Raw genomic sequence first — 27,725 nt, 5'->3', positions numbered from 1 at the left:
GCCCAAAATATGGCATTTTGGTGTGTAATATGGGTCAGAACCACAGAGGCACAAAGTAACTTTCCCACAGTTTATGTTAAGCTTTAGAAACAAATGGTTGGAATAAAACCCAGCCTTCTGCCATGTGTGTTTGCAAAATAGAAATAGTATTGTCAAAGTTCAGGCTGTCCCAAGTCTTCTCTTCTGAAGAGCCTGCACAAGTGCAGGTATTAGCAGTTCTGCCTCCTCTGCCTTATTTTGGATGGCACTCCTGCAGAAACAGGAACAGCCTTTCTCCAGTGTTCTTGTGTCCTGCCTGCTGTACCAGAATGTGGCAAGTGTGGCAAGCCAAGGAAAGCACATTCAGGCTTATGTGTTTGATTTAAAGCTGTCCCCCATACAAACTTGCAGATGAAGCTGCAAGAAATTTTGCGTTTTTGTCTTGCTGCAGGCACTGGATCATTCCTGATGCATTACAGGCACCTGTGTGTTCATAGAATCACAGAATGGCTTGGGTTGGAAGGGACCTTAAGACTTACCAACCCACTGCCACGGGCAAGGACACCTTCCATTAGTCCATGTTGCTCCAAACCCCATCCAGCCTGGCCTTGGACATTTGCAGGGATGGGGCATCCACAACCTGTCTGGGCAACCTGTACCAGGGCCTCACCACCCTCTGGTCTTCAAAACACTAATTGTGCTGAAGCCTTTGAAGACTGGAGGCACAAATGGTCTGAATAGCAAAAACAGGTTCGAACAGAGTCTTGAACAGAGCAAAACAGGGATTAGAAACAGCACAAATTAAAAAGGAAGTTAAATTAATGCTAAACTATCTGGATGGTTGGACTTGCTTCCTTTTAACCATGATGCAAACTTGCCCATAGAGAAGTTACTTTCCTTTAATTTAGTTATGAAACAGGCAGGTTTTTTACACTGTAATGATATTGGCACAGTTATAATTTTCACGGATGGCATTGCCTCTGGGGAAAAACGTGAAAAAATTAATTTTTAGGCAGTACCAAAATATATTTCGCTGCAAAATGTCAGTTTGCAGCTGAAGAAGGAAGTTTTTAAAAATATCTTCTAGAAAATGAATTTTTCATGCTGTTTTCCAGCTTTAAAAAAAAAAATGAAGGGGGCTTATAGTTCTTTTTTTTTTTTTTCTTTATCTGCATATTTGCTTTCTCTGAGAGGACTGCTTTGCACACGCGAGTGGGGCTTGTGCTGTGCCTGGTGGTCAGCAAGGAGCTGTGATACAAGTTACTACCTCCCAGGGATCATGACACTGGTGTTTACTTGCTGGAGCCAGGCAGGTCTCTTTAAAATCCCAGACTTTAAATCTCCAACTCCCCTTTCAGGTCCAAGTGTAATTTTTGGTATCCATCTTGGAATCCAGTGCTTCAAAAGACTTAAAGCTGTTTTGAATTCCAGTCTTTGAGACTCCTGTAGCTTTTGCACATTTGCTGCAGAGAATTCTTGTTTTCAGTCCTTCAGACTTGGTGGAAACAGAACATATAGTTTGGTTGTGGGAGTAATTTTCTTTACAGTTATTTCTGCTTTGAGGGATAAAGCAGAAAAATACAAACCAAAGGTGATTTTGAACATCAGTTTGTTTCCAGAATGAAAGTTGTAGTCTGAGGCACATTTTAGTGAAAACTCCTGGGAATCGTAATTATAGAAGTTCCTTAAATCCTTGTGGGTTTTCTATTTTACTGCAGTGTGCTCACATTATGTGGAAGTCCCCTGTCCACAACTTTGGCTCCATGTGTAAGCTAATCTGTGACATGGAGTTAATGGTTTGCATTTCTTCAGTGTAATGTAACATCAAACCAACTTCTTTGAATTCTGTGTAAATACTCAGAAATTTGACAAAAACTATGTTGTCTTCTGAAATATGAAGCAGAAAAAGTTTAGACTTATTTAGTCATCTTACAAGTGTCCCTAAGAAATTTAAATGCTGATGATAGTCAGCACTTTGTCCCCGAATTGTTTATTAGTTTATTGGCCTGAATTTGAGTGATTTGTTCTCAGTTACCTTTTCTGCTTCTGTCACCTTAAACTAGGACTAGTCTTTTTATGTCTTGTTGGAAAAGGCATAAATGCCAGTGTAAAAGACTTACCAAATTTAGTGGACATTACTGAAGTTAGATGAGAGACCATTTGTTGATCGATGAAATCAATCAATGCAACTTGATTAAGTAATAAAATGTTGTGTTGCAATGTCACTGGGGCTGTGGGTACCCCACACCCAATGTTTGAGATTGCCTTTGGAAACAACCAAATCTTGAGATACCTGTACACTCCTCCATTTCACTAAACAGGCAGTCAGTCATCTTGCACATTGCAGATTCTGTAACACTTTCGAAATGACACTTGTCACTGAGGAAATGCTAAACAAAATACAGGAGTTGAGAAAGTGAAGAAGCAGTTCTTTCACATTAAATTCTCAAAGGGATTTGTAAGTGAATGTTGCATGTTCTCTTCTCTGCCTGCCTTCATACTGCCTAATAAATTTAAAGATGAACCTTCTTTCACCAGATATTGCACTGTTTGGGGGGTGATGGTGGTGTATGTTTCACTCTGTGACTGACGTAAGATACTTAAGGTCAACACTGTACCATGGATAGGAGTACACTGAGCAGTAGTGTGTTCACCTGATCTGCAAAGAAAGTTGCTTTTTCTTCCCCGTAGATGGGCTGCACCTGCCCTTTAGAAGAATCCAAAATGAATATTATCCTAGGTGCTCAGAGAGTGTACCCTTCAGCCTCTGCTTTATTCAACTCACACTGTGACTCTTTAAAAGCATAAAGGACTTTCTGAAATTTTGGATTTGGAGAGCTGCTGGCAGAGTATACTTTGATTTAATGTGGAAGATGCTTAGACTACTCCAGTGCTACAGATGTTTGCCAGGTTCTTATAACTGTGCTTGAAGTACTTGCTCTGTAATAGAGTCAAGTGCTGCAATCTCTACCTCAGTTTCAGTAAGTTTCTGAAGAAGAGTTACTGGAATACCTGCAAAGCTTCTATAAAACATACTCATCAAATTTCTTGGGTTTTCTTGTTTGGGTTTTTTTGTCACAAATTTAGCCATGTACACCTCAAAGCAATTCAGAACACCAGCTTTTCACTAATACCTGCAATCATGTAGCACTTAAATTTTGAACTTCTAAAGTGCTATGCAACTTAACCTTTAAGGAGCTGGCTGTATATACTCCAGGCAGGGCTGTGACTAATGTGATTCAAAACCAAGTAGGGAACACTTGACTTCTCAGGTGCATATAGCTTCCTGAGCATGATCAAAGACTACCTAATGCATTTGATTGGCATAGAATTCAGTACCAGCTACAGGAGGCACAGCTGGTCTGATTCGAAAATACGACAGCACAAAGATAAATATAGTGTGTTCTGAATAATAGCTTGGCATTTATATCACTCATCCAAAAAATTATCTGTCTTCAGATCTGCAATTGCTGCTTCCCAACAGTCGTCTTTGACTGCTAATCTGTCTGGTGTCACATCCTTCCTATTAAATCATTTAAATGACAGTACAACAGTTGGTGACTATGGAGACCAACCATAGAGAAAGAACTGATGGTAACCCAGTAAGAAGAAGGTTGTCCTGGAAAGGTGGAAGAGGAGTCCTGGTTTCTTCTTTGGAGACAACTTCAGTGTTTGGTCTTAAATGATCAAACTAACAATTCGAAGAGCAGGATCCAAATGAACACCACTGCCCTCCTTCACCTTGCTCATATTTGTTGCATGAAGGTATTCTGTACCTAAACAAATACAAAGATGAAGTATTTCTATATTTGTGATGGAGTTTTCATTTGGACCTGCTTTAGTGATATCATAATCCTTTCTGTCATCATTGCCAATGACAGCGAAAAGGTGTGTATGAATGGAATGATACCAAATCTGTAACTGCATCTTGCAGCATTAGTACGTGCTACATCATCTTCCTGTTTATAATCACATCTATACACACATTCACACACACTTTTTTCCCGCCACTGTACATGGGTTTTAATCATAGTTATTTCTGGCCTGGGACAAGTCACACTTGAATGCTGTTGCATTTTCTGCAAAACTTTTGTTTTGAGTTTTCAACCAAAGCAGGTGTTGTGAGTCCGTCCCCCTGTCCCTGCCCTGTTCTGTATTAGGAGCTTCCACAAGATGTATTGCAAATCAAAGTCCCTAATTCTTTGTGTAATATTCTATGCTCTATGGCTCTCTTGTCCCTGATAGTTTCAGTGAAAGCCAATAGGCTTTCTTTAGGTAATTTGGAAGCAAGGGGAGAAAAGCAAGTTCCAGGCACCAGGAACTTGAACTTGCATCGCTGCCAATGCCTATTTGTCACTTATCACTTCCAGTTGATTCTTTAATTATCTGCAAAATTAGCTCTTGTTCTGAACAACAGAATTTGTATTAGCATTTTGGTTGGTTTTACTATCATATGGGTTTGCATCCTGATGTTTGCATCAAATTGGTACACAATCATAGAAAGGCTTGGGTTGGAAGTGACCTTAAAGCTCATCTACTTCCAACCTCCCTTTCATGGGCAGGGATGTCACCCACTAGATCAGATTGCTCAGGGCTCTATCCAACCTGGTATTGAATATTTCCAGGGCTGAGGCATCCACAGCTTCTCTAGGATGTGTTTGACCTTCTGGACTGCAAGCACACACTGTTGGCTCATGTCCAGCTTTTCATCCACAGGAACCCTGAAGTCCTTCTCCACAGGGCTGCTCTCAGTGACTTCTTCTCCTAGACTCAGCTCCTGGCTGGGATTGCCCTGACCTACTACAGAAGGCCACCAGATTGGTCAGGCATGGTTTTCCTTTGGAGAAGCCATTCTGGCTGTCTTGGATCACCTCCTTTTCTTGCATGTGCCTTAACATTACTTCCACGGGGGCTTGTGTATCCCTCATCTTTTTTGACCAAGAATGCCTGAAATTCACTACTAAGGTAATCCTGGTTTGGCTGTTTTGTCAGTCAGTATTTTACCTCTCCATGTCCACTTTCCCTTGTGTCAGTACATTGAATTAATTAATAATGTTGTTTCTTCTTTCCCCTTCTCATAGTATGTCAGACCGGTTTGCTTCATCTTTGCTTTCTTGGTGCACTTGCGAATTATTATCCCCCATCCAACAGCTCTTTGTGAGCCACTGGCTTATAAAAATGAGCAGAATTTTCCTGTTTCTCTAAGAAAATGCCAATGCTGCTTCCCAGTGCATTTATCAGTCCTGAAAATAACAAAACAACTGACATACTTTTAAGAGTAGCAAAAAAAATCTTCTGATGGTCCTTCCAATGAGAGAGGAATTGACTGAATGTCAATAGGGAAAAATGAGAGGCAGACCAACTGCAGACACTGATAGTACTTTGAATCTACTCCTCAAGTGTTTATTTATGATGAGAATTACTGTAATGTAATTTAGACTAGAGGGACTGTTTCTAAAAGCACTAAAGAACTGTATTTGTTTTTCAGTCAGTGAGGCATGCAGCTAACTGTCCTTGGCAGCTCTGAAAAATCTACAATTCCTTTAGGATGCCTGGTGGTGCAATGTGAAATACATGAAGCCAGAAAAGGGGCACATACGGTAGTCCTTGAAATGTCATATCTTAATTTAGATCAGTGTTAACACTAAGAATAATGCAAAATTTGTATTATTAAAACAAAGAAAGAGGGAGAGTTTGCGACTGTGCATGATTTGTGACATGGAGCTTGCAACTCCTTTCTGCCAATGATTCTACAAGTTTATGGTCTTAGAAGGTAGGACTGTTGATTGCTACAATTTCTAGTATGGTTCCAGAGTTGGAGACCACGGAAGAATCAGATATTTTCAGAGGAGGTTGATAAGTCACTACTTTCAAGCGTTGTATTAAACACGCTGAGTAGATTAAATAAGAGCATTCAAATTTAGCTTTCTATCATTTCTTTGAGGAACCTAAGTTTGATACATTTCTTCTCTTTAATGAGGTTATGATGGCTATTCATTTATTTTCATGTGATTGGTCTTCTAGGCAATCATATGGTATGATCTTAAGCCTTTAATCTGTAATGCTTCAGGCTTACTGCAGCATGATTAAGGTAAAATTGTGTTTTGACAGGTCTGCGTTTGGGAGAACCATAAAAGCAAGTCTGACTTCTAATTCTCTGGGAGCTGTGAACTTAATGAGTAGTGATGGGGTATCTTAGCTGGCCAATAGCTTTTTGCATTTCTCCCTTTTCACAGTACAGTCATGTTTCAGCTTTCATGGTTTTGCCTCCAGCCGTGAGATTCCTGCTTCCCAAAGCAAATGGTCTCATTTCCTAAGGCACATGAATAATAAGGATTCTACCGGACAAGCAAGATCCCTGAGGAGAGCACAGGAGCTTTCAGTGACTTGCATCCATTTGCTGTTTCTTCCCTAACTCACTGTGGTACTTTTCTAGTGGCCAATAGTAGAAGTATTGCATTTGCATTGGTCATGTTTCTCTAAGAATTACAGCTGTTCATACTTGCGAATATTGTTACTTATGTTATAATTATATTGTTCATACCCCTCAAATGTGGTGGCTTTGATTCTATGATTCTTCTTTTTTTTTGTCTAGATTGTTACAAGGTAGAACTTTGATCCCTGGGTTTATCAAGCTTTGTCTTTTTATAAAGATGGGAAATGTTCCAAAATACATATTGTTGTAAGGTCTAGAAGCATAAAAAACTTCTTGAAAACATTTAAGAACTGCTCAGAGAAACTGTATTTTGAGCATTTAACAATTGACCTCTGTATTGAAAGGATTTGATCTTCTGTTTTCATTATCATGAATGAATATCTAAATGCAACTTTTGGTTGCAAATCTGCAAGGTTAAAACAGTATTGAATTGCAAAAAGTCTTTTTCTTGCAAAAAGCAGTTCTACATTGAAGTGGTTACTGTATTATCAGCTGATGCCCTGTTTAAGCCAAAGAAAGGTGTAAAGTAAAGGCAGTGAGAGGCTTTGCTAGATCAGCTGAAAGTAGAATAGGATGATTTATTTTGTATGATTATTTTACAGGTTGAAAATTGGTGTCCTCGTTTACCTTGGAGAGCAAAAAATCCTAATGAAGAGACTGATCAAAAAACAGTGGTAAGAACAACCATGTTCTTAATAAGAACAAACATGAGAAATAGTTCAGTAATTGTGATTCATGCAAAATATCCTGGAATCCTGTGCCACATAAATGCTAATAAGACTAGAATTTATAATTTTTATTCCTCTTGGACTGTATATATGAAGCTCATGTATCTTCTCCAGTCATTGTATTGTGGTAGATTTCCATTAAAAACATTTTTGTGTTTAAATTTATGAAATAGTGTGCACAAATAGTGAGAAAAATTACAAATTGATAGACTGCTCATCAGTATTAACTATATGTGAAGCTGTCCATTTATATTGTCCCATAAATCTGGACCCTTTTTATAAAAGTGCCTTACTGGAAAAGGCTTATATCCATTTCAGATTTGTAGTAACATTTTGATTACTCCTAATTTTTTTCCCTGTAAAAACACCACAGCACATAGAGTTGTTTCTAAATTCTTACAGCCTATGTAGCACTTAGGTGTTTTAAGATAATTTAAGATAATTGCTGGGCTGTGTATGAACATTGCTTACATAACATAGATATAGGCTATCTCATTTTGCAAAACCAGTTGTTCTTAGATCAGCTTTTAAATGAGTATTTCCTTTAAAAATTATACCCTAGTAATTTTTCTTCCTTTATAGGATACTTGGAGATATTCTTGTATTTGGAAGATTCATGGTATACATGACTCTTCAGCATATTGTTCTATATTGCGTTTTAGACGTACTTTAATCTCCTTTTGAAGCACATGAGCAAAAATAAACAGAAAGAAACACATTGTGAAACATTGTAAACATATTCTGAGCTACCAAATGCCACTAATAAAAATAACAGTAATTTATGTAGCTCATAAATGTCTGTTTAAATATATCTTTAATATTTGGACTAAAATCTCTACTTGTGCTAGGAGTGCATCCTTTTTCTCTATTTCTTTTTATAAAAGAAAAGATATAAAGCACAAAGTTCACATCTGAGCATTTTTACCACTTCTGGAAAGTACACTGAAGGATAACTAATGTTTGGGGTTTTTCATTAATGCTTTAATTGAAGGCTGAAATTCGCATCAACTTTGATAATCTCTACAAAATGATGTCAAGACATGAGGAGTTCAGGTGGATGATGTTGCGCATCAGACGAATGGCTGATACCTGGATTGAAGCAATCAAATCACTTGCAGAAAAACAGAATTTGGAGAAAAGAAAACGAAAAAAGGTAAATGAGGACGTTTTTATTCCTGTCACTTGTGGTTTTATAGGCTCTTTCAAGCTTCTTATTTCAGAGTGAAAATACCAAACACGTCTTAAAGGCTCCTGTTTGTGCTTGTGCCTCTTTTCAAGAAATATTTTGCTGCTTGATATTATGTTACAATGGGAGTTTGCTTTACAGAAGTTTTACGTGCTTTCCATAAGTCAGTCTGGGAGTGAATTTTCTGACCTCTTTAGTTTTGGATAAAACAGAGACTACGTAGAAGTTTCTAAAGGGAGAAGCTGCAAATTTACTGCTGGAGTTTTTACGTAGTCATAGGAGCTGTACATCTTTGTTGTCCAAAATTCAGACTTTAAATGGTGTACATCAGGTTTAGATTTGAGTAGACTGAAAGTGGTCCACAACTTTGGATTGGATCAGTTTAGACCTCCTGTAGTGAGTTCCATTTTAAAACCATGAGATTCTTGAAAAAGGTCTATTTAATTTGATGTAATTATTTTTTTTAATTATCTCAACTAATTAAGATAAAGCCAAAAGTTGTAAACACAGCAACAGGTTTCCCTTCCTACCTTGTTCTTACTGGAGCCAGCTCTTCATGGCAGCAGGCCAGGCACAGGAATGTTTCTACCCTCTCTTAAGCCTGGCTGACTGCATCTCAGCTCCTTGCTTGAGATTCTTAGTCTTTGCCTTCATTATAAAATTAAATTATTGGGGTGGAAGTATTGGGTCATTTTCGTTGATGTTTTGGGGATTTTTTTTGGCCATAGTTGGAATTTAATAGAAAGAAAAAATACCCTAAGGTATAACAGTTGCATGTTTAATGTCGATAACTCAAACATGTGACTTTCCTTTTCAGATCCTTGTTCATTTGGGGCTTTTGACAAAAGAATCTGGATTCAAGATTGCAGAAAATGCGTTTAGTGGTGGCCCACTTGGTGAATTAGTCCAGTGGAGTGATTTAATTACATCTCTCTACTTACTGGGCCATGACATCAGGATTTCAGCTTCACTGGCAGAGCTCAAGGAGTAAGGAGATTACTTTCACTTTTGAAACTGGCATTAAAAGAAAAGAATTGTAAACTCTTGAAGCTTCTATTAGCAGTATATAATTTCTTGAAGCATAAAATGAAAATGATAATTCACTAAACAGACGATAAGATTATTTTCAGGAGCTAAGTATATGTGCCATGGAAAGGATAATGTGTTTTCATTGTAGCTCCAGGCTCCTGGGACTTCATAAATGAATGTTGTAAAATTCAAACTAAGCAGCTTAGACTTTAACATTCCAGGTGCTTTAACAAGCTGCGCTAGGAAATGTTACAGACTACCCTAATTCTGTGTCCTCTTCTTCAGTTTCTGCTATTCTTCACTCAGTATCTCACTTTAAAATAAAAGTTTAAATCCTTTAAACACATTATTTTTGATGTAGTTAATTGCTTATGTCAGGTCAAATTTCTACCTCACTCTTGGTTGTCCTGCTTTTCCTACTAGTTCAGCATTAGACATAAAACATCTGTTTTAAGCATGAGCAGATACACTTTTTCTGTAGCTTTCATTTTTTATTAACAAACATGAGAACACTGTTTCATAGAGAACTCTTGTACTATAAAACTGCCAGTGGAAGTCAGAACTTGTTTTAAATAACTTTTATAATTTAAATATAACTTCAGTAATTTAAAGTACACTGGTTTTAAACATTCCAACCATATTACTCTCTTGTTTAAACTAGGTGAGATTTTTCATGAAAATTATCACTTTAATGAGATATGAACATTCTTTAATAAGTTCTGAGCATCTCTTGCATTTGAGTGTTCTTATGTGGTTTGAGATTTGGAAACAGTAAAAGAGTAACCCTTTTTTGGAAACTGGAATTATTGGAATAAGTAGTATTACAGCATCAACTCAAGGTATTTGAAAGTAATGTTTTTCCATATTCCTTCTTTTTTTGTTTAGGATTATGAAGAAGGTTGTAGGTAACAGATCTGGCTGCCCTACACAGGGAGATAAAATTGTAGAACTCATTTACATTGATATCGTGGGACTCACTCAGTTTAAAAAAACCCTTGGTCCATCATGGGTTCATTACCAGTAAGTATACACTTATTTGACCTCTAAACTGCTTTTTTAAAGAGCTTTTGTTGAATCACACATGTAAAAATACTGAAGTGAGTCCACTCATCTGAACTTGAATTTCTTTAAAAGTGTAAATGTGGTTCTCTGTTGTCTTTAGCTCTGAGGTATAAAGGAGCTATTTATTACCTGTTTCTTGCATACCATCATTATCCCCTCCAACAAGCTTGAGATTCTTGGATTCAAGCATTTTTAATCTTAATGAATTGTATTATCTTCTTCAGCTATCATCTTTGCCCCTCTTTCCCTCACTTCTTTACCGAGCCCCCACCACTGCTATGTTCTGTAAATTAGTAGATGAGCTGAGAGGCATGTTTTTCTTATTGATGTTTATAACTGTACTGGATCAATGATCCTGGAGATTTATCTATTCTTATTGTATTGCCCAATGCAATTTTCTTTGTTCCATTCCTTAAGATACTGAGAGTTGTCTTTAGGGGCAGGCCGGAAGAATAAACAGCAGTTATTGTTGCTTCTTTAGTCTATAAACATCCTTCCATTAAAAACAGAAGATGAGGGTCAGAAGAAATAACTTTGTACAGTCTCCTTAGTGTCTGCAGTTTTAGAACCTCATTTTTTTTTGTCGATAACTTTAGATCAGCAAGCCTCCTGTGTGTTGTACAAATACCTATCAGCACAAAAGAAAACCAGATCTAAATTACTGACTTTGATTCTTCTCTGCCTAGTTGAATTAGGTGTGTTTTATGATCCATAAATCCAGTAAATGCTACTTGAAGGAAGATATTGAAAGGTGTTCACTGCAGGCAGAAGAAGTGTGTTCTTACAACCCCAGGATTTTCTAGAGCATTGGATCTTTCCAGTGTGATTTTAAGTGGGAGTACTGTGATCAACATTGCAGATTAGATTACTCTTAATCTCTTTTTTGAAGCAGGGGAGTAAACGGATATTCTAGTTTTTAACAGCCTGCTAATAAAGATAATCCCATTTTCCACTGAGCTACAGTTGGTTGTCTGTCTGCCAGAGGTAATTGTCACTAGGCAATCACATCCAGTACTGTGGTCAGCATATGAAACTTTCTTATACATTTTAAATGTTTCTTCCTGTTTACTTTCAATTTCCTACTTGATATATTCTATAACAAAGATAAGGAAATACACCATGATACTGAGATTATTAGATTAGCTGTTCAATTTTTCTTTTCTATTTCACAGAATCATTAAATCTTGAATTATCAATCCACTTTTCATTGATTCCTATTTTGTGGTAAAGGCTGATGTTTTCTGGATTAGGAGAACAGAACTGGATTTAATTCTAAATACCTTAGGTAGAGTAGTAGTTTTTGTCAGGCTTTTGAATTAAGAATATCTTATTGCCTTTCTTCTACAATACTGGATTTGATGGAATGGAGAGGAACCTCATCTAGTCCATGACCTTACTGAAAAATATATAGAGAGACTTTTGCCCAATCTTTTACTGAAGACTGCAAAAGATGCCCCAGCATATTGTTTTATGTAGCTAAGATTTTCTTTAAAGTGTTTTTCTTGGCCTAGTTTCTTGCAAAGTGCCCATTATTGCTTATCTAGTATGGTTCTGGTGAACAAATTACTTTTTTCTCCTCTCTGCCAGACTCTAGAATGTCTTATATACTGCTTTTACTTCAATTTGTTTTTTAAAAAATAGATTCAGGAGTTTGAATCATTACATACAAAATTCAGGTTTTGTACACCTTTCATCAAACTTGTTGCATTTGCTGTGAATCTAATTACTTGATCCTTTGTCTAAAGTTCAGTGTCCAAAACAGGGTCCAGAGTCTAGCAGAGACTACGAAATTGATTAAAGCAGGAGAATTAATTCATAGCTTCATGCATGCTGTCTCCTATTTCAGGATCCTCTTGCAATCATTTTTTTTTCTCTCAGTATCCTGAGTTAGCTCATAAATTTTGTCATCAAAATATTTTTAACTTGAAAACACTAAGTGTAGTATAACAGTATAGTTGTGTGTTTCTGTTTAATTAATTTCAGTAAAATAAACATTATCAAAAATAAAGCTGCTGCATAGCCCATGTTCTTTACAAACTTTGTTTTCTCTCTCAGTTGTATTTGATGTCACTAGAAATATTTGTTTGTCTTTAAAGAAGTGTTTCTTATTAGACATGTGCAGGTCAGCTCAGTCTGGTTTATGCAGACCAGACTCAAATACAAATGATTTAAAATGTTTTTATTCACTTCAGAATAAAGTAGTGGAATAACCCTCTGCCTTCAGAACAGTCTCTTGGTAAGAGTGCTTTATATAATCTTTCTGGGTGAACTTGAACCCTGAGGTAATTTTTGGTAATTGCAAATCAGGTTTCTAGAACTGTTATCTCGAAAGGATGACCCTGCTTTGGGGAGAGGGTATTTCTGAAATACTGCTTTGTACAGCTGAGCTCTGTAGCACCAGTGACTTTTGGTAGTACTTGCTTTATCTGTGGTATAATTGGTGCTGTAAATAGCATGAATATTGCAAAACAGATCTCATTTTCGAGTGCACCTTGTTTTCAAGCAGAAGAATGCCTGGACATGCTGGGTTTTTCAGCTCTGAAGTTGGGATATTTTAATGCAGTTTATGTGCAATGAAACAACATAAAAATTAGTAGCTTAATATAGTTAGAGAAGTGTAGCCCATTGCCTTTCTTAGCACCCACATCCTCCATACATCATATAAGAATCTGGTATTTTTTCACTTTTCTACAGTCTCTCTAGCAATGACTCATTCCCATATGCCAAAAATCCAACTGGCTTTTTTCTTGAAATCAATTAACATGACAGCTATCCTGAAAAATGAGCAGCGTTCCTGCTTCATGTATGTTCTCTAGAATACATCTGTTTTAGGAGGGTTATTTTCTAACTTAAGTTTTTGCATTTTAAATGCAAGTACTGTGTGACCTGAAAGTTAATGTATGTCTGTCTCTGAGAATTTCCATGGGCACATAGGAGCTGCTCCTGGTCTGAGCTGGCTGGACATACGTCAGGACAGACTGGAGTCCGTGTGTCTGTGCTGGCATGTTGCAGTGCCAGAGCTCAGGGCACCTACAGAGCTTCCAAAGCAGAACTGGTTGGATTTCAACCACCCTACTCCCAGGAAGGTGTCTGCAGCCACTGCTTTTATGTACTCTTTATTTAACAGTTTATGCTGCACCGGGTTGCTTGTTTAAACAGAGTTGAAGTAGATGGAACTAGAGAAAAATTATAACATCAGATGGGAGAATGTGTATGAATAAATGTGTATAAATACTTCCACTAGGACACCCCAGTTAAGATTGTGCTTCTGCCCAATATTTATGGAAAAAAGCTCCCTTTAAATAATCCTGGGTTACTTTTGTTTAATTTTTTTTATAAGCGCCAAAATGGTAACTTGTAATGTGTTACACAAAAAAGAGAGTTTAATATGGATGTTTCTAAAGCAGTTTGCTACCCACCAGTCATCTTTTTAATTAGGCAGAGAATAGACTTATCAGTCTGACACCAATTTCAGGGCACGCTGTAGTTCTTTGCAGCTTCACTGCTAAAGCTAGGTGACATTTTAGGAAGGAAGGGGGTAACAGAGTGAAAAACTGAATTTAAAAGTACACCAAATTAAGATTTTTATTTAAAATATATCCCTGATTTAATTAAAAAAAAAGTTTTGTCATTTTCAAAAGTAATTATTTCACTTTAGAGATGCTAAGGCATTGTATGCGAAAATAAATAAAAAAATATTGAAAGACATTTAAACCATGAAGTGAAACAAATGGAGAATATGGTACTAGGGTAAACAATTGAGGTATTCCTACATATATTAAAATGTCAGTTCAGCATAACTGGTGTTAATTACATTCGTTTCTAGGATTTGAATCTTTAGCAATTCTTTTCTACTGCATTTCAGGGATTAATTTCACCACTTGAAGCTTTGATCTCTCATACTATTTCTGCACACACTTGCACCTTTTGCTACAATCTTTTTTCTGACTTATTTTATTCCTGAATCACGTAAATATTTTTTGTTTTCCCTGCTTTCTGGTTTAGCTTTCTGATGCATGACATTTCCTACCCTGATTCAGAGACCCTGTGTGTACTGGATATAGTTCCATGTGTCCCTGTGAACCGTTAGTGCTACATATCTTAAATCTGGATACAGGAAAAAGAGGAAACAAAGCACTTGGAGCAACATAGTGCTCCTTACTTATATGATTTGACAAACTCCAGTAATGTTGAAGTTCTTCAGTAGCTTTATCCCATTTTTCATTTCCCTGTACTCAAGTACCTGGCCAAAAGCTGTATATTTGCGAGGAATTTTGTTTTAAGGCCTGCCAAGAAATAAGGGTTTTTATTACTGAATGATTCATCAGTGCAGAAGTTGTTTTGGTCCTACTGGAGTATTTTGTATGATGCAGAGATAATTGCCACTGTTGTAAAATATTTTCATTGAGAACAGTTGACATAAAACACTGTACAGAAACTGATCTGTCAACTTTGTTGTTTGGTGAATCATAATGTGTTGTATACTTTGACTTTCTTTTTGCTTGAAAGATCTCTGTGAAGGTTTAAAAGAATGTAATTTTGATCAATTTGTACTTTGAAATACAAAGGTAGCATTTCATATGAGAGTTTAAATGTTGCTGGGTCTTTTTTCTAGTTCCTAAATTAATGAATACTTCAGAGAAATGAGCAGTATATAAGAAATATGTAAATGTATTTTGGCGACTAAATTCTTTCGTCTTTTAAAGCCAAAAAGTGGTTGGAGCTAAGTTCTTTAGCCTTTTGAGGGCTAAATTTTTTCACATGGGAAATGTTGAAAACTGGGGAAAATAAAGCCATTATTAGCATTAACTTTTGCAGCCAACTCCCTTCTCTGCCACCCATGAGGTTGTGTTTTTTCCTCAGCATGTACAAGCCTGGTGATACAATATGCAGTGATAAGAGTTCATGTGTTTATAACACAATTGCACATGGTGTGGAAGCACATCCTGTATAAATCTTTTCTGAAATATTGTTTCTAGGGGTTTGAAGAATGGCAGGGTCAGCAGCTTTGGAGCCATATAATCCAGTTCATTTGCAGTGGAGCCAGTGGCCAATGTGATGACCATAAAGTTCCTGCCCAGGCCATGTCAAAGGTCTGGCAGGCTACATTTTGGAAACATAACTTCTAGGATGTACATGCTATAACGTGCTGTCTTCTTCACACTGAGACTTTTTCTGCCTGTTCTGTACTAAGGGCCTTTTTTTTGAAAGGAGACACCTGTAAATGAAGTGATTTCTTTTTCAAGTCATTAATAGGAGTTTAAATAAAGAGTGTAATTCTCTCATCCCAGGCTCTTTGTGATCCAGTGCCAGAGTTTCTCTCTGTATGCTGGTTTTTGCAGGCATTTGACTACTATATTGTTTCTTCAAAAGTCTGTGATAAAATGTTTCATAAACAAATAAATGGTCTGTCTGACTGCAAGAGCTCAGCAAATTAAACTGTTTTCAATGCTTCTCCAGTAGGTCTAAGAGCAGAACCTGGAGCCTAAATACAATTGTCTAAAGACAATGTAGTGTTCTGCTCTGATCTTCTTGGCATGTGGCCCTCAGCTGCTGCACTTTATTTTGTGGTAATGGTTGAGAACTTCAGAAAATAGATGAAGAATCCTCTCTTCTTCTGCCTAAATTCTACTTCAGAGCCTTAGGAAATGCAGGTGACCACTGTAGCATTCCAATAAGCTCTACTTGGATGCCAAAGCATAACTTCATTCTGTAAGAACAAAGAAACCCAAAATAAGCTCCAGGGTTTTTATTTGAATGTCTGATATATCCTTGAATTTTCTGTTCATAATGTCTTTGTGAAAGTAATATGAACGGAAACATTTGTAATTAAAATGTACCTTCAGTTTTTACACCATCCACAGTTGCGAAGACAAAACACATGTTAATTATCGTAGCTATATATATATATTCTTAAATATACATATGTATGTGTACCTACAGTAATTTTTTTTTTTCTCTTTTAGGTGTATGCTAAGAGTTCTGGATTCCTTTGGAACTGAACCAGAGTTTAACCACGCCCACTATGCCCAGTCTAAAGGGCACAAGACACCATGGGGAAAGTGGAACCTTAATCCACAGCAGTTTTATACAATGTTCCGTAAGTACCCCTCTGTTTATAAATAATTTAGAACTTTAAAAAAAGGAGTGCTGTCATTAGGAAGAATCTTTTTATCGTGAAAGACGAATTCATGGTTTAATAAAATGCAGCTGCTAAATGGGCAGAATCATGTAGTTAAGTGTCTGTGGGCTGTGCTAAAGCTCTGTCATGCTTTTATCCAGCAATCAGAAAATAAGAATATCAACCTAATATAAAGAGTGGTAAGGAACTTTTTTCTCTGGATGCCTGTGGAAAGCGGTGCTTGGCTTTTCCCTCAAGTGTCAGTGAGCTTTTGTTAGTTTTGACTTCTCTAATCTCACAATGGAGCAATAGATTTTTGACGGACTTGCTTGATTATGTTTTTATAAGCTGCACTCCTGCATTTCATGATGTTGAACAGAAAATTGTAACTGTGTTAGCTATAGTGTTCTATTTCTGCTTCTGTCCCTCAGCAAGTGAGAAGCGCCATTCCTTTGCAATTTCTTTGCATTTAGGATTGATAAACGCTCAGCAAAAAAAAATTTTTGCCTCTTCTTTCTTGTGGCTTTCTCAAAATTTTCACCTAATGGGTTTTCATGTTGTGAGTATTTATCCTGAGGGGAGCTGATTAACATTTAAATGCCAGCAATGTACAAAGCTATTGAAAAATAAGCAGTAGATTTCAGCATTGCTGTAGATCTTCCAAGCATCAATAAATATCTTCCAAAAAATCCCACAACCAAACCTAAAAAAGAAACAAAACAAACAAAAAATTAATATAAATTCTCTATAAATTGGGTCATATTAAATGATTACTGTGACCTGCTCTAGACCTAGTCTTTGACTTTATGGCATAGGTTCTAGAATCAAAGGGTCTTTGTCTTACACATGGTAGTAGTAGTTTACACATGGTAGTAGTAGTTTAAGTGTGTTATCTCTGAAAGGTGCAGAAAGTCACTACTGCCAGCTGGCTGGAGGGTTAAGTGAGGCTTAGGGCAGTGTATGTTGTGTGCAGCAGCTGCTCAGCCCAAATCTGTAAGGAAACACTTGGTAATGACCAGCCGACCTCCACAGTTTGGGGCTGGTCCTCGTCTGAGACTCAGGCCAGGGCACGCACTGTTCCTTCTCATCAGACTTCATAGTCAAGTCTTTCAAACTTTTCTGCTTTTCACAGCAGAATTATACATTCTGCAGTCTGCTTGACACGCTTTTGATTTCAGTTGCCCTGTAAAATTCTTGAGAGAGGCATATTTTGTCTGTCAACATTTGCTCCGCAAGTTTTTCAGGAGAAATATAAGTGAAGGTTGTTCAAAAGATAAAAGACTGCATTCACAGTTGTTTGGAAGCAAGTAACAAAACATGTGGTGTGAAATGTGACTTGGAAGTGGTTGCAGAGTTTGTCTCTGGACATTAGTAAGCAGAGCTTGTTTCGTATCCACATTTGCTAATATTTATTGGTGTATGTCCTAAACAGAAAAGGAGCTCAATCGTGCTTTATTTAAGTAGTCCAGCTGTTGGGAAATTTGTACGTGAGGTCCTATTCAAGATAACACCAAGGGTGGTGATGCACTTGAGGAAAATAGTTGGATGAATACTTGTGGTACAGCTGTGTGTGTGCACCACTCAGTCCCACTCCATGAAATGCAGAAAAAAGTAAATCTCTCTAGAGATCTCTTTTGTGACAGTACAGACTGCTGTTACAGCCTCTCGTTCAGAGAAAATCACTTCATAATGAATTTTCCAAAGCATATGAATATATTGGAATCTTAATAAGTAACTGTTTCCAGTTTTTACTACTGGAAATGACTGTGGGTTTTCCTTTGCAGGAAAAGTGGTAAATAGATTGCAGGCAAACTCATTATGAAACCTGAGTGGTTCCAGTGCTGTAGATTGTTCAAGGATCTTACTTTTTTTTTTACTAGGTGCAGAAAAGTTGACGTGTTTTGTGATATTTAAAGTTTATATTTGTTGTTTGTTCTCTGCTGCAGAGATAACACCATCTTTATGAGGTTGTGATTAAAAGTGCATATTATGCATCAGTAAAGATTTTATGGCAGATTGGAACCCTGGACAGCTTCCCAAGAACTCTAGACTCTATTATGTTTTGAGAACTTTGATTATAAGGGCAGAAAATTATTACTGAGCCACAAGCATGTCATATTCAAACGTGGGCATATTACCAAGTGCTTGACTGTTCTCTGAGTTTTCCAGAAGCATGAGACGTTTTCTCCCTTTTTATGGTTTTTGTTTCTTTTTTTTTAGTTCAAATACTTTTACACAAAATACCAGCACTGGTACTTTTAAAACTGCATGACCTTGCTTAAAAATCCGAGTGCTTCCTGTCAGTGATGTTTGAGGCACTGAATTCCACCAGTTCTAAATCTAACTTTAACAAAGGTTTATTTTTCTTTTGAGAGTGTACTGCCTTGCCTCTCCTTTGAATGCAGTCTCTCATCCAAAAATATGAAAGGATGGAAAAATGCCCCTTTTCAGGCATATTTGCTATGTGCCATTTCCTATGCAAAATTCTAAAAAGTCCTTGGGTCTAAGTGAGTGCAAAACAGTTGCTGAGGCATTTTTTGTGAAAAGCAGTGTCATTTGAAAGACTGAATATAATGCAGAGGGATGTGTACACAGTGTATGGTTTCTGTCTTCTACTGCATTATCCAGTTGGCTAATTTTCAGGAATCAAAAAGCAAAACCTCATAATTGCAATAAATTTTTCTTTTAATAACTGACTATAAATTTAACATTGCGTGTAGCGTGAGTGCCTAGGGTGTCGTCTTTGGAGTTGTTTGTTTGTTTGTTTGTTTTTGGTTTGGATTCTTTAACTTTGCAAAATGTGCTTAATAATTGTCAGCTTGTGTGCCAGAATTACAGGGGAGACTTGTAGGGGAGATCCTGTGTTTATTGCAGCCTTTTTGTGTGAGGTTATGATACTTTTCAGAGAGGCCAAAAAAACCCACATGTTGGAGTAACTTTTATATAGTAGGCATGGATGTTTGCCTGAAGCCTTGAATGTTGGAGTCCATCCCTGGAATTAAACACCCTGTCCACAAAAAAAAACCCAAACAAAACAACAGTTTTAATGAGTCTAAATGTCCATGTCTCTGTAGAAGGAGAACAGTGGCCAGTGTTGCTGGAAGTCACTGCTGGAAAAAGACCAACAGAGGCTAAAAATAATATAGAAAAAACTATGAGTAAATTGCTTATCCTTTGTGTGCACTTTTGTTGTCTGGGCATTGGATTAAGAACAATTTTGCCAACTTCACTTGCTACCTTTCAATATTTTATGATTGCTATATCTGGGTGAATTAGGCAATGAAATTCATATTCTGATTTACATGGTGTTACTTTGTTGGCCAGTAATTAGCATGGATACATAATACACAATGAGTTGGATGGTTGGTGTTAGCAATTCTGGTGTAAGAGGTGAACCCAAGAAATTCAGTAAAATTTATTTATGCCATTGAGCAACAAACAGCTTTGATAACAAGCATAAATCCAGGGGGTTTTCAAATTGTTGGTATTGCATCTCTGAGATTGTCAGGCTAGATTTCTTCTGTTTCTTTTATCTCTAATAATAAAATAAAGCTTAGCACACACAGAAAAAATCATTATCGTTGGAATCAACCTAGCTGCAGAATTTTTATTATCAGAAACAAGGCAGAAAATAGCTGCTTACTTCAGTAGGCACATGGGCAGAAATATAAGAACTGGTTTTGATAATAAAGCAAGCAAATTTATCTTTCAGTATTAATATGAAGGAGATGATCTGTTGAATAATATGTTCCTTATAACTTCCTTTCTGACAGCATTCACTCTATTGTAACATTAGTTGGTACTTTCAAAGGTGTTGAATATGCTCTGTTTCTTACAGCTCACACTCCAGATAACAGCTTCCTTGGATTTGTGGTAGAGCAGCACCTGAATTCCAGTGACATTAAGCATATTAATGACATCAAAAGGCAGAATCAATCTCTTGTCTATGGCAAAGTAGATAATTTCTGGAAGGTGAGTTTTCTATACTCATATGCCCGAGCAAATTTATTTTGATCGGTAGAATAAAGCATAACTTTTAATTTAAAAGTATCCCTTCTGTCTAAACCCATTTTCCTGAAAATAAATATATTTAAATAATTCAGTTTAACATTTTGAAGTCTTTTTGATAGGAAACTTCTGACTAGAATGATGTGGATCCTTTGCTATTTATGTATACCTTCCTGATAGAATGAAAATAGTCTTATAGTCTTGATATGAGAATAATTTTGGAAAATGTGGAAGCTGGTAAACATAATGGGAAATTGAAGGTGTCGAAGTCTTTGTGACCTTTAATCAGTCATAAGCAAATGTGTATTTCAGTTATTTCTTTTCTTATATCTGCAACCAAAAATATGCAGCACTTTGAAGTGGAAATTACATTTCACTAAAAGCCTTAGAAGTGAGCAATCTTATTTTCTTTCCTGTAATAGTACCAGAGTTTTGTTTCTTTAATATTGCAATTATTGTATTGTCTCCCATCTGCAGACCAGAGCAGCAGAAAAACAACACTGAGATTAGGTCATATTTTCACCAAGTTAAAATATATTGTGTTATTAAGTCACAGTGGTCCTTTTCTTTTGTCCACAGTCCTTTTTTATAGCTCCTTCTTCCAGGCTGACACCCCTGGGAGTGTCTCTCTTATGCAGTTTCCAAAGAGATTGCTTACTAATAGCTGAATTTCTTCCAAGTTACCTCTATCTCTGTGTGCCCACATGCTCTGCATGCCCGTGTCCTCTGTGTGCCTTCCCTCTTGCCTAAAAAGACCTTATTCTAAGCCTCTTGTCAACTGAAAAAGGAACTGATCAGGACATGTGCCATACATAAGACCAAACAATATGAGAGTGTGAGAGCACCCATGTCTTATATTTTCTTTTCTTTTCTCTTCCTTGGCATGAGAATATTGGTCTTGCACGGTTTTCTGAACCACATCTAGTCTGACTGAGATTATACAGAGTAAATTCTTGAAAAGTGATACCTACAAGTAAATGATCAATCTGTGAGGTAAAACAAACCTAAAACTGAAGACAAACAGTAAAATGTTGCCAGTGGTAGCAGAAAAGGTAGAGCTGAATGCTTGGCTTCTGTGCTGAGAAAAATATGTAGTTAATACTGTGACGGTTATTGTATTTGGCTCATGGTATAGAACAAGTTATAATGCCCCTGTCTGCAGTCTCTTCTGTCTGCAGAATGCTGGAGCAGAGCTGAGATCCTCTCTTCAAGTCTTTTTCTAGCTTAGGCTCTTGTACTTTTAGTTCCTGATCTCATTATCAGTCTCTCAGGAACAGCTGCTTGCCATAAGCATTTAAACTTCCTGACCTGATTAGTAGTGCACATCAGCAGAACAACCTGTTGAATCCTAGTTGGATTTAAGGAACAACATAGTTGCTTAGTCACCAGGGGTTTTTTTTCACTGACATATATATCTTTCTCAGTTTATTTAGTCTGCATGAATTCAAAAATATGTATTAATAGTTGATATGCCCAGAGGGGAGATTTGTGACTACCTAGTCTCAGATTCTGTATGGCACACTTATTCATGGACTCATTAAGACCAAAACATGGCTTTTTGGAAAAGAACATCCAATTTTGACTTTTAAATAGCACACAGTTTAAACCCCACTGTTTCGTCTGGTAAAGTTGTCAAATAATTGCCTTCTCCATTAAGACTTTGCATTGTTTCTGGTACAAGTTTAGATATGGTAATTTCCAGTCCTAGTAGGAGTTAGACTTTCTCTACTGACCTGCTGATGTTTCTGTTCTGTTTCCCTGTAGGAATATATCGATTGAGGTCAAAGTAACCTGGAGTCATCTCCTGAAAAGCCTGTATATGCTGAACCCCTGAGAGCTTTGTGCTTCCTAATCCTTAAGTGATCTCACATGTCTGTTTTCTCTGAACCTTCTCAGGATTATTCACATTCCTCTTGAAATGTGAATGTTAGCAAAGGGCACGTGGGCCATACCAGCACCAAATCCAAAAGGAAATACTATGTGCATTGTTAGGCAGATCCCCTTTTCACCACTGTGAACTCATGTTTAGGCGATTTCTCTGCCAAGCCCCTTGTATCATGTTTTAGAAGTGCTGCTTTTCAAGTCAGTGCTCTGTTTCTCTTGGTATTGCCTGTCTTGTTTTTTCCAATATATGTGATTGGATATCTGGCCATATTAAAACGGGTACTGTATTCTTGTAACATCAAGCACATTAAAACTGTAACTTGCAGATTGTAACTGCAGTCATGCACATGTGCACTTGTATATAAAGTGCAAATCACTGCAGACAGACTTTGAATCAGTTACAGTGTGGCTTGTCTTATCTGGAGTGATAAAATCCAATTCTTCTGATCAAGAGAAAGCCTGAACTAATCTTGTGTCTGTGTAATTTGCTTATTTCACGTTTCCTTCATTTTCCCTGTTCAGTGCTCTTTTCATCTGCCACCATGTCTTGTAAGGAGCCAGACTAATCTATTTATCCTGCTCCTGTTCTTTATATTGAACATGGCCAATTAACAAGAAGTGTAATCTCCACAGAATACACGTGTCACTGCTGGGTCTGATCAGTCATTAGGGAAGCACAATGTGGAGGGGAAAGTGTCCCACTTCCATAGACTGTGGTGTTTTTGGGGAACAGCAGTTGTGAATAAATTGTTTAATTTTTAACAAAGCAGGTTGAAGTGGAACTGAAGTATGCATGGGACCATTTTTCCCTGGGGGTGGGGCTGGTATAGCCAACTGCTGTCATGGTTTTATATAGCCATGGACATGGGTTCTTTTCTTGTGTGGCTATACCTGACTCAGTAACATTCATCCCATGTTAAGGTCAGCAAGTCCGGGTACGCCTTGCTGGAGGTCAGGAAGGATTTGTGCTGCAGAGAGCATAAGAGAAATCTTGTTTATTTTCCTCTAATAACTAGATCAGTCTTAAGTGGGTTGAGGATTACAAATAGGAGACTCTAAAGAATTTTACCACATTCCTAAGGGTTATATTTAGAGGTAAGCTGTCAAGGGCAACATTTGCCAAGTTTTGGATGTGTTTGTTATAAAGGTTTGGGGTTTTGTCTGGCATTTCTGGCGGTACTAAGGAGTAAAGAGAGTCCTATTCCTGCCAAAATGGGAAAAAAAAAAAAGGAATGAGTAAAATGTGAGTGAAACCCATAATGCTCTCCATTATCAAAATTGGCTTTAATTACAGAACATTTCAATTAAAAAGAATGTTTGAAGCCTTTTATGTTGCCTTAGCTCCTGTTTTGGTCTGTCTTTTCTTTGGTCTTCTTCCTGCAACTTCCTGTCATTATATTCCACTAATTTTACCTTTAATCCTAGAAAGAAGAAAGAGTCGAGGTTCATTTTGCATTATTTGCTATCTCTCTTTTGTGGGGACTGTGAGAGAAGTCAGAGCGTTGCTTGTATCAGAAAATAGTCATTAACGCATAACATAAGTGTATGATGATTGCTTTAGTATTTATTATAGAGTATTGGAGCTGTCTTGAAAATATTTGTCTATTTAGAGGCAAAATAACATGTGAATTTGTTACTAATGCCACTCGACAAGATGGGCATTCTTCTTAAATATATACACTGTCTACATAACAAGTTTAGAAGCACTGGAGATTGGAAATGGTTATCTTTAGTTTGTTCTCAATGGCAAAGCACATCAACGAGGCTGTTCTTACTAATGTCTCCGCTTTAGAACTCCAGATGACATATAATATTCCCATCATATGCATGAAGTGGGAGGAAAGTCAGAGAGGAAAAATTATACTTGTAGGAATAGTTCTGTTACAGGCAGAAATCAGTGTCTTACTGCTTGCAATATTGCCTTCCCTTTCTTCTGATTGGTTTTTGTACCTCATATTTAGCAATGTACTTTGAATGAACATTTCGTTTCTACTTTTTAAATAAAAGAAACATTAGGAAAGGGACAAAAGTTCCTTTGCATCTTTTCTGTCCTATGTGGTCAGTGCATTCAAAAACTTGTCTCATCCTCTTTGTATTCTATGTTCCTCCAAATGTACAGCAGCACTGTGTGCCTATCAGTTGATCAAAACTCTTTAGTTGCTGTCATCAGACACCAGGAGCACTGTCCTGCTTTATGTCACATAACAAATTGAAATGAGCCAGACACTTTACTTAAGCAACATTTCTGAAATTCACCATTTCCTTCTGAAAGAAGTATGGATCAGAAAGCCAAGTAAATCAAAGCACACCAGCAGTTATAGGTGCAGTAAATAAGCATGCATGCATGTACATTTTTAAAGGCTTATTCTTGAATATTTATTATGAAAATCAGAATTTAATTTAGTATGAAGAAAGAAAGAGAAGTGTTTTTTATGAATATTTACCTTTCAAACAGATCAGTGATCAGCTTCTCATTTTACAGAACTCTTGAGCTGCAAAATGAATTAGTGAAGCCTTGCAGTACTGATCCACACAGTCATCCAGAAGTATTTGGTTAGCAAAAAACCAACACAACCTTTTCTTCCTGTGACCCCACTCTATTTTCTTCTGTACCCCTGAACTTTTCTGCTTCACCACTTAGAATGCACAACGATGTCTCATTGTTAGTTGTGGAAATTTCCATTCAAAGGACAGGAAATTCCTGCCTAGGTGTTAGTGTGCATTGCATGACAATGAAATTGTCAACTCTTATAAAAATGTTAGTGTTTAAAAAAACTCAAACCTTCATGGATGAAATAAATAAAGATGAGGATAAGGAGCTGAATAAGGATTTCTGGCAAAGATTGAAGAATCGAAGTCTTTGCTGAGATGTTTTATTCATTTTTTGTGCAAAAATTATGTATGTGCCAATGTGTGTTTTATGAAGAGATGCCTAAAAAAGAAGCCATAAATGGACATTCAGGGAAGAGCAAGAGCATGGCAAACTTGCATAATACTTTCTTTGCATATTCTCTCTCTTTCCAGCTTTTCTAATTCAGTGTATTTTCTAAATCTGTTTCTCTATTGATAAACTGTCGGCACATTTTTGAGATCTCAGTAAGAGGTGACTTCAAAGTACTTATTTGATCATGAACCTATGCAAACATTTTTTTGCCTTTGCAACTTTCTCTGTCACGGAGTCCCTCAAATCTCTGACCTTTTGCAGAAGGAGTTGTTAACTTTGGGATTTTTCTAAACCTGCCTCCATCAGTTTTTTATGCCAATTATGGGTTTGTAAACCTCTCTCATGTTCTGTCAGGTTGTCCCTTTCAAACTGGAGAATTGTTAATGACTTTGTTACAGATTTCCGTATGTAACAGTGGAAACCATCCTGTATCTTGAATCCTTCTTACCCCTCTCAGAACTGTGTTCTGTGTTTTCAGCTTCTTTTTGAGAAAAGGGACCAGAAGTGCAGAGATATCCGAGGAGGGAGAGAAGAACTTTTTATAGAACAGTTCAATAATATTCCCTTTATTTTTCAATTCCTTTCCAAATAATTCCTATCATTTTACTTGGTTGGTGGATGGACTGACTACTACTGAACAATGGACTGGTTTTTTTCATGGACCATGATCATATATTATTGTAATGCAAAGCTTTCATTCTTGAGTGACTCTGGGTAGCTCAGGTTTTTTTTCATGCATGAAGTGAGGACTGGTTTTCAACATGTGTGTCTCTTTAGTTATGTTGAATTTATTTGATAGTCTGTTTTCTTGTCACTGTGTCTCTTACTGAGATTACTGAGGGGCCTTTTTCAAAAAGCTTCAAAACTTCAAGTGTTCAGTATTATGATGTTTTTCTGCAACATTTTGAAGTTAGTTTCAGTTTTGCACCTCTGAATAGTGTGTATTGACAGCACACTTTTGTCACTACTCTGTTCTCTTTCTCATGATGACTGTTCATTCACAAGAGTGATTCCCAATCTCTCCCAAAGAGATTTAGTCCCTTTAAGATTCTTAAAGATTTTCTACATGCTGCTTGGCTTCTTTTTAGAGAACACTACTAGGGAGAGAGGATTTCCTTGGACAGGAAGAATTGACTATTGTAATTTTGATGGGTTTACATAGTCACATAGTTAACACTTTATTGAAATTTCAGATAATTTGTTCAGTGTAGAATTCACACTTGTTAGTCAGGAATCACTAAATCTTCTCCACATCTATTTTTAAATTTAGTGGCTAGCAGTTTTAAAATTTCATATTTAAGCTCCCAGGGACATCATCTACTCTTTGTGATTTAGCACTGTAAAACTCTTACAGTTAAACACTATGTATTTAACTCTCTTAATACTCCTCAGCACTTGTGCTCTCTTCTAGCTCCCTCGTAGACAGGATTTTCATTATTCAGGGATGTCTTGAACAGCCTTTGATGACAGTTCCTGAACAGAGATTATGTTTGCATCACAGTCTCAATTGTCAAACATTGCAGGTACACTGCATTTTGGCTTATTTTTGACTTGACGCTTCGACAGATAAGCCACAAGATGTTAGGACTTCTAGACTCAACAGTATGCATTTAGGATACATACAAAGATGTATCCCAGTACTAACTTTTCTGAATTACATTTTTCATACTTTATGAAACCATTGCCCCCTGAATTTTTCAATATAAGAAAGTGAGGCTGGATATATGGGCTCTTTTACATACATTTTACAGTCTGAACTTTCAACCCATAAAGCAGTTTAGAACACTGATTGAAGCTCTTCTGTAATCCCGTTGGCAAGTAGTTATGCGTATGTGCTTCTTAGTTTCATTCAGTGCTGACTTTTTGGTGTTCTGTGAAGGCACCCAGGTGGTCCAAAATTGCAAAACACTGTCATTGCCTTGAACTGAAAAGTGTTGGTAAAGCAGAGTTGTTAATTACCACCATCTACTACCTCAAGAAAACTAAGAGCAGAGTTTAATTCTTGATGAGTTTTTTTAGCTTTTGTATTTAAATTTTTCACACACCAAACTTAAAATTTCACCTCTTCATACTGTGCCTTCTTGTCAATATTGTCCTAGGTAAGACTTATCAAATAGTTGTCACTTGATGAGAAAGGCCTTATCATGGTGCTTTTAAAAGTCGGTGGAAATGATTGATGAACAGTAATAACAGTTCTGCAGTCAGTGATCAACAAAAAGTACTTTCCTGAATGGCATGTTTATTTTAGCTGCTGAAAAATTGTTTCAGAAAAGGTTTGTATAGCTGTTACTCACTGTTACACTTCCATTTTGATTCTGAGGAGAAATAACTTGCTTTCTTTTAATGTG

The 27,725-nt window shown here is 36.9% G+C and overlaps 1 protein-coding gene across 1 annotated transcript in view; it reads left to right on the top strand.

The window, feature by feature from the left end:
• The window catches only part of MGAT5 (alpha-1,6-mannosylglycoprotein 6-beta-N-acetylglucosaminyltransferase), a 117,265-nt gene that overhangs the window by 66,383 nt on the left and 23,157 nt on the right, over window positions 1-27,725 (top strand). The window contains exons 6-11 of the mRNA XM_027656248.1: window positions 7,018-7,089; window positions 8,135-8,296; window positions 9,147-9,316; window positions 10,244-10,378; window positions 16,387-16,520; window positions 20,380-20,513. Of these exons, the coding sequence (XP_027512049.1) occupies window positions 7,018-7,089; window positions 8,135-8,296; window positions 9,147-9,316; window positions 10,244-10,378; window positions 16,387-16,520; window positions 20,380-20,513 (807 nt within the window). The remainder of the gene's footprint in view (window positions 1-7,017; window positions 7,090-8,134; window positions 8,297-9,146; window positions 9,317-10,243; window positions 10,379-16,386; window positions 16,521-20,379; window positions 20,514-27,725) is intronic.

The sequence above is a fragment of the Corapipo altera genome, unplaced genomic scaffold, assembly GCF_003945725.1.
Source record: "Corapipo altera isolate COAL_440 unplaced genomic scaffold, ASM394572v1 68, whole genome shotgun sequence".
In the NCBI taxonomy this organism is placed as follows: domain Eukaryota; kingdom Metazoa; phylum Chordata; class Aves; order Passeriformes; family Pipridae; genus Corapipo; species Corapipo altera.
The sequence above is the reverse complement of the archived record's forward strand: the minus strand, read 5'-3'. Positions and strand labels throughout refer to the sequence as shown.